The 14,109-nt window shown below is 39.5% G+C and overlaps 1 protein-coding gene across 1 annotated transcript in view; it reads right to left on the bottom strand.

The window, feature by feature from the left end:
- The window catches only part of Amon (prohormone processing protease amontillado), a 40,522-nt gene that overhangs the window by 6,048 nt on the left and 20,365 nt on the right, over positions 1-14,109 (bottom strand). The window contains 4 exon segments of the mRNA XM_072013356.1: positions 784-884; positions 5,325-5,537; positions 10,474-10,738; positions 13,766-13,842. Coding sequence (XP_071869457.1) covers positions 784-884; positions 5,325-5,537; positions 10,474-10,738; positions 13,766-13,842 — 656 coding nt within the window.

Genomic DNA, 14,109 nt, shown 5'->3' with positions numbered 1-14,109 from the left:
GCTATCGAAATTGCTAATTCACATCGCTTTATCGTCGATATTCGTGTAAAATTTATTTGCTCGACAGCGCGGTTAATCATTCATTTACCCTATTTCCCTTAATAGAAAAACGAGTATCGCGAAGATACCGAGCCCGTATCGTTCTCGTTCCACCGTAAGCGCCTATCTATTTCCGTTCGCCAGCGAAATTTGAATATGCAAATTAAGCGTTAAATATAAACGAGCAGAAAATGTTTTGCAATTAAGTTTCGATCAATAATTCTATATTTATTCCTAAAACATCGATCGAGCTTACCAATTACTGTAAGTAGTTGTAAACGTAAAGTACAAGCTCGAGAATGCTCGAGAATTGAACCGTGAAATCATCGAGAAAACTACCAAAAATTAATCTTGTCGTTACAACGTCTCGTTATAAACGCTTGCATAAATCACACGCCACAAACGTTGAAATCATTGCAGGTTCTTTTATTCGTAATTCTCTGACTGAATCACATAATGTCAAAGATAAGGAAAAAGTGTCCGACTACTTTCGAACAACAATGTACATGCATATTTAAAAACTTGCATCACACGATTGCTAATGGAAGAATTTCCTTCGGATTAAAAGCAAGTTATCTGGTGGTACTAGTTGCAACCTTGTTGCAAGCTCTGTGAGATACGTAAGAATATATATCACTGTGTATATGATATCACTGCAAGAATATATAATACAGAGGACAATCTTTGGCGAGAGGAGATCAAAGAATTCTTCGACATAATATTAAAATTGACTCGCGCACTTACTTGGCTTCGAGGGCGAGTGCAAACACTCCCGCAGCCTCGGGTGCAGCGGCTGAGGTTCCGCTATGCGTCGTCGTGCATTTGCCGTAAAGGTCAGTGGTGGCCTGGAAAAAAGAAAAGGAAAATATATCGTCTAAACGCAATTGCAAGTCAGTAACCGCTCTCTCTCTCTCTCTCTCTTTCTTTTTCTCATTTACCGAGTGAAATTAGAACGTACTTTAACTGTTATTTGCATTTTAACGACCCTACAGCACGTTTTAATTGTAATTACGTTTTCAAAGCGTCCTCTGTATTCACGTAGGTAGTTTGTCATGCGCCTATTACCCGAAAGATTTTAACTGGCGGAATTTTGAATGCTCTTTTAGCGGGTTTTCTTTTCAACGCTCGGCTCGTTGTTCACAATGCAGCGTAATATTTTTATGTTTCCAAGCGAGACGGGAGCACATGAGAACGTTGAATCGCGTACGAGCTAATCCGAGTATCGTACACTGCCATTATATGGGAATAGACTCGAAACGATCGTAAAACGCGTGGATCGTCCTAGAAGATTGAACGTAACAACTCGCACAGAAGGAATTAAACGTTCTATTTCCAAACGCTGTAATTTCCTCGAGTGCAATCGCGCGTGTTCCGCGTATATCGAGAAAGTTTCCGCGTTCAAAGTTCGCGTTCGATAGCGCGCATAACCGCGATAAAGTTGCCATAAATATCCGCCAGTAATCGTTTCAGTGAACCCCTGCTTAAGTCCAAGCACATCCTTATTTGGTGGAGTAATTCAAAAATCGACCATTTCTCAATAGTCCTGCCGGTTCTGGCAATTTCTTGCAGGAACTGAAATTTTATAAAACGTTTCTACAAGCGTGCGAAATACCTTTGCGAGCTACGGTGAATTGTTTAAAATACAGCGATACAATTTGGAAGGAGAAAAAGAAAAAAAGTAAATATGAAAAGGATCGATTGGATGGAAATAAAAAAGAAATCTCTTTCTTTCACTTAACACGCAGACGATCGGCATTGGAATAAATCTTATTTGAAAGTGGTCCGTGTAATCCGTGCCACGGGCGTCCACCCCCGTTTTCTCTCCTTTATTTTCCCCTTCGCTCAACCGTGAAATTTTCGTGGAATAGAAAGAGAGTGCAGGAAATCCGAGCGGACCGTGTTCATCCATAAAATCCCGGCTATCGAGCGCAAAAACGTTCAGGAACGAGGGCAAAATCTATTCAGGAACATGCTCGCCGCTGATATAGGTGTTGCGAACGAAACGACGTAACACGTTGTTAACAACCAGTTTATACAAGATTATCGAAAACAGAGTCTTGTTATCGTGGAACTCGCGTTTTGTCCTCGACCACGTCAGCGTAAATTTCCTTCGTTAACTTTCGTATTTAAATATCGATTTCTCTCGAGTGTGCTTCATAAAGTGGTTGGCAACATCAAACAGTATCTTTTATTTGACTCAATGATACATTCGTTTCTCGAATCACATCTGTTCACTTCTTCTGCCTCTTTCCGTGCTTTTCATCGCTATGAAATGACGAGCTCGTTCGATTTTCCTGCTTCATAAATTCAAACGATCGATACGTTTCTCCATTTGATTTAGCAATATACTCGGATCCTCGGATCACACCTGTTCGCTCCTTCTGCCATTTTACGTGCCTTGTTGTTACTGGATGGCTACTTTTCAAGAGGATCGTTCTCGTTGAGTCAATAAAAGAAAGGAACCACGAATAACAGCGGCAATCCTTCTTTTCACGCGAGGAAGCTTCCATACCAGAGGATCTATCGACGATGAGCGTCCATAAAGCCGCGGTATAAAGTTTACGAGCAGATCAGAAAAGCTTTCATGAGCTAAGAACAGGAATTTCCACGTTAATCCCTAGCGATGAAAACGATCTTCTCGCGAGTCACGCTTCCATGAACAGCCTTTCTTTCAGCTGATATGTGCAAGAAGGCGAAGATACGATTTAATATTCCATCTTGCTCCAGACATTTCGCATATCGATCCAACGTTTCTGGAGGATAGTGTGTGTCCATGTCCTCGTATCGAATACTTATTGTCTCGTCCCAATTCCTAGAATACGTCAACCAGTCGCAAAAGCCCAGGTTGATCTATAATTTTCGAACATTCCATAAGCAAGATATCTCAGATTGAACGAGCGCAAAGTGTCTCGACACGACTAGCCATCAGACTAACCACCTAATCTCGTCTTTGCTGCACGAATAATAAGGACAGTTCCGGGGCAAAATTTCATTCCAGTTCGCGATCATTTTCCCTCTTCTCGTCGCTGTTCCTCGCCTCTGGAACCATCTAGGAGTTTTATACGATAGTTACTCTGGAGAGTACTTTCAAATTGTGTATACACTTAGGACTAGCTTCGAGAATTCTTACTTTAAGATAGACGATGGAAAAACTTGCACGTTTTCTTATATGTTCTATAAGCAATTCTTCGTTCGCTGAAGCGAGTGATAAAACTGTGAAACAACACGCCTTCGCGCTCAGATGCAGTGTTCGCTTCACGATAAACACTTTCGCCGCCAAACTGATGACAATTTTTCTCTCAAATGGATACCTACCACACAGAAAGACCCACGTAAAGTTAACAGGAAATCGAATTCAACCTTCGCACGCCTTTACGCGCCAGCGACATTTTTCCTGCTTTTTAAACGAAGACGTCTCTATTTACCAGAGGATACGTCGCGCTCCTGCTGAGCAACCGCCAGTTCTTCTATTTCCCCAGCCAGCATTTCGTCTATATTATTTCAGCAGGATGCTCCTCAATTCCCCAGACTAGCGTGATCTACTGCTGCGTTAAAAGTGGCCCACGCTAAGCACCGTAATAACGCTAGAAAAATGCAGCGCAAGAGTTGAAACAGGCGACTCCCTCTGATCCTGCCATGATACATTCACAAACTTCTTATCTTAACTTCCTTCCACTTGATGGATAAAACGAAACGGTCTTTTCGAGCCGTGAAATAAAATTCCGATGAGAGCCTTCTTACGATATGACTTATACCCTTTATCGTGCACCGAGTGAACTGTAAAAAATTGACGAGCTTTCTCTTCGTGTGTGTTAACGCCTACACGTTGCTCGACGGCATTTTATATCTCGCTATGCGATATTATACTTTCTACCTAGATCTTTATCCCAATTTAACAGCTCTTTCTTACAATTCGCCAGTTCGTTTTTTCGACCATCTCGCAGACACGCGCAAGAAGGATCGTATTACGATATTCGATATTGATATTTCGCAGCCGAAATACGATATTCGTCTCAGTCAATTTATCTATTTCTTAGAAAATCGGCTGTGACAAGGTCCAGTTTCGTCGACTTTCTTCTTCGTTTTCTTTTTTTTTTTCTTCTTTTTTTTTTTTAAATCTTAACATCATTCGCTGAAAGAGGAAGGTTCGTGGAATCGGAAGACGCAGATATATATATCGGGTGACCTAAGACCGAGATAACACGAACTGCCACTGTTATCCACTCTAATTAGAGAGTGGCCTTTGTCTGGTCATTAACGAACAAACTGGTAACAAAGCAATTTTCCAAGTACGTGCAAGCTACAGTACGTCGAAAAATAAGAATCACTGTAACTGTTTCTTCGTACAATGAACACGACTTTCAACGCTGTTTTGTCTTGTTCGTTTGTATGTTGATTTACTACACGAGCGAACATATTAATATAATAAACCAAGTGTGAAAATTGTAAGATATATTTGATAAGAAAATATAGAAAGAAACGCGGAAAATGTCTGCGAGAAGTTAACTCGGTTCATTCGAGTCGCACGTACCAGTGGAGCAGTAAGATTCTTGGCTCGTGTTCACGAAATTAACTTATTTTTACTTGAGTCCTCGCGTATGTCCTCTGCGAAGCTGGAATTCTTCCTGCCGTGTTCGAGATACTTGCGAAATTGCGTTATCGTAACTTCGGCCGCAACTCGAATAGCAAATTCCACAAACACGGCTTGTAACTTCGTGTATGATGAGGTAGTGGTACGTTGCAAACGTTTCGCAAAAATATCGAAGATTCTAAGGAAACTTTATATCAGAAAGACCGTCGGAAATTAATCGAAAGTTTAACACACTTCGAAGGATAAATACAGACGAACTTTCTATAAAATAATCGCGCTGCTAAATTGTTAAAAAGGATATTAAACGTCGAGGAAAGAATATAAAGAAACGTAGAATCTTCTAATTTTCTACAACGAATCAACCAATTCCGTAATACTTAAACCGATAATCCTCGAAACTCTTCAAAGTTCTCGTCTTATCCTCTGATTCTTATCCTAAGTCTATAAGACTTCAAAATTCATAAATATTTGGGAAGTTCGAGGCGTTAACGTCGTCTAAAGACCCTCCGTAATCCCGGTTCTATACATATTTCCCATAAAATACCCCAGTTCTATACATATTTCCCATAAAATACCCCAGTTCTATACGTATATCCCATAAAATCGTTAGAGCCCTCGAACCTCACGAATCCATTAAAAATCCCCTAAAATTCCGAGCAAGCTCGCAGTCTGTGGTACGTTTCATGCCACTTACTACTCCAATATTGGGATCCTTAGCGCCGTTGCTGAACGTCGAGGCCAAAGTGCTCGAACAGCTCTCGTCGTAATGAGCGTTTTGCCCGTCGTTGATGGCGCTGTTAATACTAATAGTCCACATACTCGCTGCATAACCATCGCAATTGCAGTCGTCCTCTTCACCGCCGTCACCGGAAGCCCACACGTAAATGTTACCTAATCCTCTTCGACCCTGTGAAGCAGGTATATCCAGTTTATCAAACATTAAACGTGTAAGATCTCTGTTAACTTGTAGACAATTTAAATTCTCATTTAAATTACGCTCAAGTTGTTTCGCCAAAATTATAATGACTCGGCTCTATTACGCGGTTTGTCGAGCCCTGTATAAAATTAAATTTAATTCTAACGACAAAGACATTTTACATTTAAAATTAACTGAAAACGTCAGCGGATAAAAGTTAGTTCCATACTTCCATCGGCTACCATATCCTGACACGCGTGGAAGACTAATTCCACAGTTACAAATTGTTTAAACAAAAAAAGGAAGGAAGATGCTAATTTTTGGGACGTTCTGTTACGTCTTTTAGACAGATCTAATCCTTTTTTCTGTCCGGGGCTTGACAAATATCTTGCAAGTAAAATTGCCATACGTTCCATTTCCGCGGGAACTACGATGAAGTTTCTCGATTTATTTATTGGAATTTAAGAGACCAGTAGTATTTCTTCTCAGAAGTATTTCTCCAATATAACGAAAATCGAAGATCGTAGCGCAGAAACGCGTACACTTGGAGTTTATTTCTCGGTCGACAGCTACGTCCCCGAAGAACTTCCGCTCCCAATTGGCTGGCAGCGTAACAACCTGTCACAAATCGAGTGTGTGACGACTGGTTGTTAAGGGGAAATTCCGAAACGGGAGACGTGGTCCCTGAAATATCCGTGAACAGAGCGGATCTTGACACTTATCGATTGATGCTTCTGTCGTTCTCAGCGAAACATCGTCATAGCGTGGCTTAATTGGAAAATGGAAGTTGCCGAGCAATTGGAAAAGTTCGATGGAAATTAATTAAGAATCAACGAGCGTGCTTTTTAATACGCGCTTCCTCGTTCGATATTATTTGAAAACACGAGAGCAAACTAATTTGCAAATAAACATACGAGATTCGATGAAACGAATTACTCGGCTAATTAGTAGTAGTCGCGTTCACACTACGAGTACGATAAACAGTTACGCGACGATCGACGTTCCAACTTCCAACGAGTCCTCGAACATCTCGTTCCAATTCTCGTAATTGCATTCCAAATCTAATGATCGCCGCGAGCCATCGACAGCAATAAATACGAATCCAGCTGCTTTTCTTCGAATCTGTCTAATCCTTGCCTCTAAATTACACAGTTAGAATTATCATGATCGAGAAAAGTGATCGTAAGCTACGTCCGTGGCTTTTACACGAATCGATTTCATTATCTTGGTAATTAAGTCTACTCGACTACGTCGTCTTTTGGATGAAAATTATCGACGCTTTCGTTCGCAATAACGTGGACACTGATTGAATTCGAAGCAATTATCGGCTACTCGTCCGTGGTTTATGGGAATTACGGAAACTCGAACAAGTCGGGTTTCCTCGGAAAAATCGAAGCACGTCTTGCATGTTCTCTCTTCAGAGTTAGAAACACTAACTTATTACATGCTTGACAAATCCAATTCCATCTACGACGTGTACAATACGACGTTCGTTCGAAAATTCTTTTGGAATCTCGATATTTTTCTTGTAAGATAAATAATTCTGCCTTTATCCTGTGTGCTACCCACGATACAAATTTAAAATAGGACGATGATCTGGATAAAGAGATCGCGAAAAAGGTGGGAATGTCGCGAGTACGTTCTGTCAAGGAAAACTAATTACTCGATGTTATACGCGAAACTCTGACGAATAGTAGCGAACCAATGGATGTATTCATGAGCTTTCACGCAGAACGATCGATGGAGTCGAAGGATACTTTGTTTACTGACGGCTTGAAAGCACCGCTGAGTGACTTCCGTTGACGTGACGACCGTCAGAAATTCACGGCGCAATTACAAAGTTAATTGGGACACCGTTTCTCCAAAGACGAAGTTAGCGAATTAACTTTATTACCTCTTGACCTTTCTTTCTGTGAAAAAACAAATTCTCTCTGTTAAAGACGGAAGACGAAGAGAGAGCGAGAAAGATTTGGTAATTAAAAGAAACTTCGGTAGAAGTTGCATACGAACAGCGTTCAAACTTATTATAACTCGTGAAGTATTGAAAATTGTAACGATGAAAATTATGCAATTAAATCGTCGTATAAAATTGTTAGGAGAGTGAACAGAGGAAAACATGATAAGTAAATTAAACGTGGGAAATATAAATAGCGGCAGAGGGTGGAAATGCTAAGCATCAAAAAAATATGAAGGAAAATATGAAAGCTGAAATGTCGTAACGTTTTCAGCAAAAACACAGAAATCTCTGGGAACACGGTACACGTGTATCCTGGAAATTGCCGTATGTGCTGCTGGAGTACGTGATTCGAACTACAGAGGAAGCAACTTTGACAAAAGGAAGACACATATTCTTTACGAGAACAAATTTCACGCTGGAATTATCGTTAAATGAGAAACGTCGTAGAAACGTCACGTAAATACTATGGCTTGCGTAAATTACATAAACCATAGCTTAAACTTACGTCATATATACTTGTAAAATGGAGCAGCACTGAAGGTTGAACTTAGTCCCTCGAGTTTTGCCCACAAAAGATTACTAGAATTCCAGAGTAAATCTATTAGGCACTTTAAGCCGTGTAGCTGAATCAATTTCGATTCATGCAGATATTTCACGTTTATTGCTTTCCAAGTTACATTTCCTGTACTATTGTTCTGTCCAATTATATGAATAATTTTATCTCTTATCTCTGTTTTTATAAGTACAATTATTTATCATACAGAGATAAAAGCTTTTTCAATCGATTCTTCCCTTTATTCGATAAAATAAAATATTCGTTGAGAGTTAAATCAGATCAAGCAGAAATAATATAAAATAAAAGTTGTGTGCGATGCAACATTATTGAAAATATTAATAAAGCGTGTTATTGTTTTATCAATTTATAAAAAAATATGTTGAAACAGCAGATGCATCGTAAAAGCTTATTACACAGATCGGAGGTAGAAAAAGAGTTCCTATAATTCGAACGAAACATTTCATCGTATAGTGATGTAAAAGAAAATTCAATTTCATAAAATTTCATGAAATTGCAGAATCCAGATGGGAGAAAAAGTAGCAAAGAATTAAATTGAATCGATTTTGGAAATTCCTTTTCGTGAATGCAATGAAAGTTCAGTAAAATTGAATAAGGCGAATTGACTGAAAAATAAATTGCAAATAAAATATTGCAACTTTCGTTCCCAAAAAATAGCAAAGAATTAAATTGAATCGATTTTTGAAATTCCTTTTCGAGAATACAATGAAAGTTCAGTAAAATTGAATAAGGCGAATTGACTGAAAAATAAATTGCAAATAAAATATTGTAACTTTCGTTCCTAAAAAATAGCAAAGAATTAAATTGAATCGATTTTTGAAATTCCTTTTCGTGAATGCAGTGGAAGTTCAGTAAAATTGAATAAGGCGAATTGACTGAAAAATAAATTGCAAATAAAATATTGCAACTTTCGTTCCCAAAAAATAGCAAAGAATTAAATTGAATCGATTTTTGAAATTCCTTTTCGTGGATGCAATGGAAGTTCAGTGAAATTGAATAAGGCGAATTGACTGAAAAATAAATTGCAAATAAAATATTGCAACTTTCGTTCCCAAAAAATAGCAACGGACTAAATTGAATCGATTTTTGAAATTCCTTTTCGTGGATGCAATGGAAGTTCAGTGAAATTGAATAAGGCGAATTGACTGAAAAATAAATTGCAAATGAAACATCGCAACTTTCGTCCCCAAAAAATAGCAACGGACTAAATTGAATCGATTTTTGAAATTCCTTTTCGTGAATGCAATGGAAGTTCAGTGAAATTGAATAAGGCGAATTGACTGAAAAATAAATTGCAAATGAAATATTGCAATTTTCGTACACAAACTAAAAGTTCTAGACAACAAGTTCGCAAAAGGGACCTTCGTTACAACAGTTGCAATCAAAGTAACTGTAACATGATTTTCAGCGTATTCAGCCGACAAAGAAAGTTCAGTTGGTTAACTAACGACGACAAAATACAATAACTTTACCGTGAAAACCCATCCTGGTTTAATACCATTTGCCGACGTCACGTTTTGTGCTGGAAACTAGCAACTAGATAACACTCGTCCCTACAGGATACAATATCAGAAACAGATTGCGTATCATAGAAACGAATCGCAACAATCGAAGTTCCTCTGTGCCCTGTCTGAATCGCGATACGTTACTGAAATATGGATGACATATATCGTGGATGGAACGGCTGTCACGGTGTGTTTATCAACGTAAAAATTACATTCCGCTGTTTCCATAAAAGTTTAAAATGGAGCGCGCTGAAGTCCCCTCTCATGAGAAATCAGAACGCTATGCGGTGATGGCGCGTGTAAAGGTCACCTCGGTTTTAACGTCAACCGTAGAACGAAAACCAAAACCAATTTCAAACCAACATCGAACAGTAAACGTGTCGAAACGACATCGAGCAGATCAATAATTTATTGTGTTTGAACAAAATTTCATCGGTGATATCAAACGGTTTTACCAATAATGTGATCATTCTTTACCAAAATCTCATCGATAACGCAAATTTGTATATTCCATGGTGACGCGAATTCGTACAGCGATGAGCGATGTAATCATATGATGATTGCACTGGAAGAATGCAAAAGTTAAAAACAGACACGATCTATCGTTGTGCTGCTTTCTTTTACGTGCTTTTACACTCTGTGTTCCGACGATTAAAATTTCTTTAAAATTTATTTTGCAACATAAAAAGACAGATCTATTCAACCAGAAACTTTTCCACATCTCTCTATGTTTTATGGTTACAGAGTTTGGAAGATAGCGATAAATAATCCAGCAAGTTTCAAGGTACGGCGGTTAATCTCTCTCTCACTCTCTCCCTGTCTCTCTCAGGACGCGAAGAAGATCCTATGGGTGATGTAGAAGAGGGTAAAAAACGTGATACTAATACGCACCTCGTTAACGCCGCGCACGATGGCCCTCATCGTCGCATTTCGCGGCCCGTCCACGGTCTTTCCGTCGTCCGTCGGTCCCCATGAGGCGCTATAAATGTCTATGAGGTCAGGTTCGTGTCCCATGCTGTTAGCTTCGATCAGGTCAGTCATATAAGGCTGATCCAACATTCGGATCCCGGCGACTTTCGAGTCGTAAGCTACGCCCACGCCACAGACGCCGTTGTCCCGGGCTGCTGCCACCTCGCCGGCACATCTGGTTCCGTGGCTTTCAAGAAAAACAACACCTTAATTAGATCCACCATGTCTGCGTGAACGGGGAAAATGTTTTTACTACAGATTCTCCGTGCTGGGAATCTGGGTGTCGATTATCGGATGATTAACAGCGATTAGAGCGTGTAAATCGAATTGAAGAGACTCGATTAGTTCGTGGATCTGGATTATTACAGTTCGTAGAAACGTTAGGGCGAGGAATTTCATAGAGGGGAAAATAAACGATCGTTTTCCTCCTTCGAATCGTCTGCACGCTAGTTCTCTTTCAGTTATTCGTTGCTTGTGCAACGCTGAAGATAATAAATTGGTGAAGAAACAAGGCGGGTGAAATGAAAACAAACGATGCACGATATTTGAAAAGTTCTTTTCCCGTTGGTTCGTCGCAATCATAAATAACGTATCGCCACGAAACAGATACAATCTTCTTAAATGAGAATTTATGAGCGATCGCGACACAAGCGTACTCGCTTCGCGAACTCAAAAAGAGTCAAAGGAATGCCATCGTCGATACCTGAAAGAACGTTTAATGAAAATTTTATTGCGGTAAATTCGCCGCTGGAAAATTACCAAGAACGTTTACCGCTTAATAAGCTGCCTTTATTGCTCTGTACGTCAGGTTGAAACAGCTGCAAAATGAACAAGCGCATCTGGTGCCAGAGGTACCGCAAATGGACCACGACAAATACGGTTTTATTGTACAATCCATAGCCAAGACAATCTACAATTGCCTGTGATAATATGCCACTGCCTATAACCTTTGCATTTTTTAATTAAAACAAAATTAAATGAATATTCCCTATTCCATGGTATCCCTTCGATTCGAGCTATAGAACGATATTCATTCGAGTCAAATTAATTCACATTTCAAAGGTTAAACGATTATTTGTCGTGTGACGTCTTCGCCATTAAATCTCAGCCAAGCGGGCTAAATTACACGCAAAGTAATTAACGAAAGGACGAGTGGACCAACAGATCACGACGATCTTTGAATATACGGTGCGACTAAACTAAAAAGCAGGGAAGCCAAGACACGGTTATTTATCATAGAAATTAATCAAGCAAAATTCAAATTAATAATTAATAATAATTACAGGGAAGAGATAGCGTTCGTTAGAAGTTTGATGACATTCGAAATTTTATCAGGCTCGTCTTCTCACGAGATTCTCGATTCTAAATACAAAAATTTTAAGGATGCAGTACGTTCCTTAACTTACATTCTATCTTCGATTTTCTCTTCTAAAAGTCCATCTATCGTGAACACGGGTGGAACTACAAAACGTCTGATCAAACATTCCTCAAAGCAATACCGCGTGACTATCAGTTTCGCTGACGACAAACGGATAAAGCATGCGAAGCGATATTGCATCGAGCAAGTGGAGGCGCAAACGAAGCGTTCAGAAGATAGAAAGCGAACTGTTGAAAGCTTCAGGTGTACCACGATACAGCGAAGATATTGAGAAAGACGTGGAATCTCGCGATTCTCGAGTGCAAGTCGCGACGCTAACGTTCCAACGAATTTTATCGTTCGCTTCATCACGCCCACTCGATTCTCTTTCGTCACGTTCCTGAAAGCTTTAGCGTCCAGCTTTATTACAGCGTTCTGATTGAGCCAATAAAATCGAGTAGTGCACGTCATAAAGAGGATATGAACGACTTTGTCGCAGACGTATCAACGTCCGAATCGAGGCGATCGCTGTGAAACGCCTGTCTCATTTTCCATCAAGCTTTTCACACACACATAGAGTAAGAAAGATGAATTACGTTAAGACGAGGTCATGGTGTAATGCCACGTCGGATTGACAAATTCCTCGTAGAGACGGTGCAGAAAGCGTTTTAATCAATTCCTCGTTTATTCGCTGAATAAACTCGTTTCCTTCGATTAAACGAAGAATCGAATTATAGAAGATACGCTCGCTGAATATACGAAACGAAGCGTGATTCGTTAAATTCTTCGCTCCGTTAGAAAATTCAGTGAACCATTGATAGAGTTGTGGACGATTGTCTAGAATTTCTTTCTTGATGAACTTGTTCGAACAGAGATCCATGTTTCTCTGTTGAAACATGCAAAGCGGAAAGGTTAAAGGGGAAAGATTCGACAGAGAGATATTTGAGAAACGAAAAATGTTTCATCTGGAAGGACGAGTACCGATGGAAAACAGGCAACTCGTATAATAAATTCCCTTAGTGAGATACTTTAAAGAATGTTGGGCAAGAAACGCTTTGAGTAGAATCGTTCGCTCGTCGTATTAGGCTTTTCACGGTATTTATTCGAGGTAGAAAGCTCTTGTCAACGGCAGGGACTCGCAGAAATTGCTGGAAAAAGATTGCGTAAGCCATCGCGGGAAATAAATGATGGGTTCATGGAAACATTTTTACGTAAGAGATACGACCCCTCGACAGTCGTGCTACGGAAATTATGGAAAATAATTCTCCAAGTGAAATTAAAATAACCAGTGGAATTGGAAAAGAAATACATTAGTATCCCTCGTCGTAATATAGAAGGTTTTTGCGCCAAGCTACGCGATCGGTTTCTTTCCAATGTTTCACCGGATCCTCCTATAGACTTTAAATGTAAAACCGAAGAAAGGGCCGTTCTTTTTGATTCGTTAACCGGAAAGTACATTTCTCGGTATCGAATAAAAACTTTCGTCGATTTGTCCCGATTGCAACATCGATATCCTATTCCTTGCCTTCTTCTCGGTGAGCAACGTCACCTTCAATCACCGTGGAAAAACAACATAGAGTTGAAATGAAAATTCGAAACAATTTCCCAACGTTAATAACCATCCACCCCAGCGTCCACGATAATTGCTACTCGGTAATCATTAATTACGCGATCGTGCCGAGCTTTCGCGTTTCTCTCAAGTTATTATTAACCAAGGCCAACCTCTTTCTAATCTCGTTAGTAAAAATAACCGGTTGTACCTTATATAGCAAATATTTAATCCTGTAAACTTCGTTAAAATTCCACTCTGTAGATTGCAGTTTCACGGTAATACGGATTTTGCGTCATTTTACTCACCTATTGAACCAATCATCGGTATACCGTGGATACGGATAAGGATCGTTACTGCTGAAGTCGTAAGAAGCTTTGGCGTTCTAAAACATACGAAGGATTTTTCTTTAGTTTCGTTGAATCTTCCAACGAAAACGGTATCCTATTTCCTGATTACAAGGAGAATTCTAGGAATTTAAAACTGATAGAAAATCCACATCCTACAGATTTCCATCCTACGCGAATTCTTTTTTCTCTTTTTAAGAAGATGAAATAAAAATACGACAACAATCCGATTGGTAAGTATAACACACCAAGGAATCAGTATTGGTCTGAGTAGCTGATATTCTTTAAGATGAAAGTTTCCTGGA

The sequence above is a fragment of the Bombus fervidus genome, chromosome 11 (genome assembly GCF_041682495.2).
Source record: "Bombus fervidus isolate BK054 chromosome 11, iyBomFerv1, whole genome shotgun sequence".
NCBI classification, from domain to species: Eukaryota; Metazoa; Arthropoda; class Insecta; order Hymenoptera; family Apidae; genus Bombus; species Bombus fervidus.
This window is presented reverse-complemented; position numbering and strand designations above follow the sequence as displayed.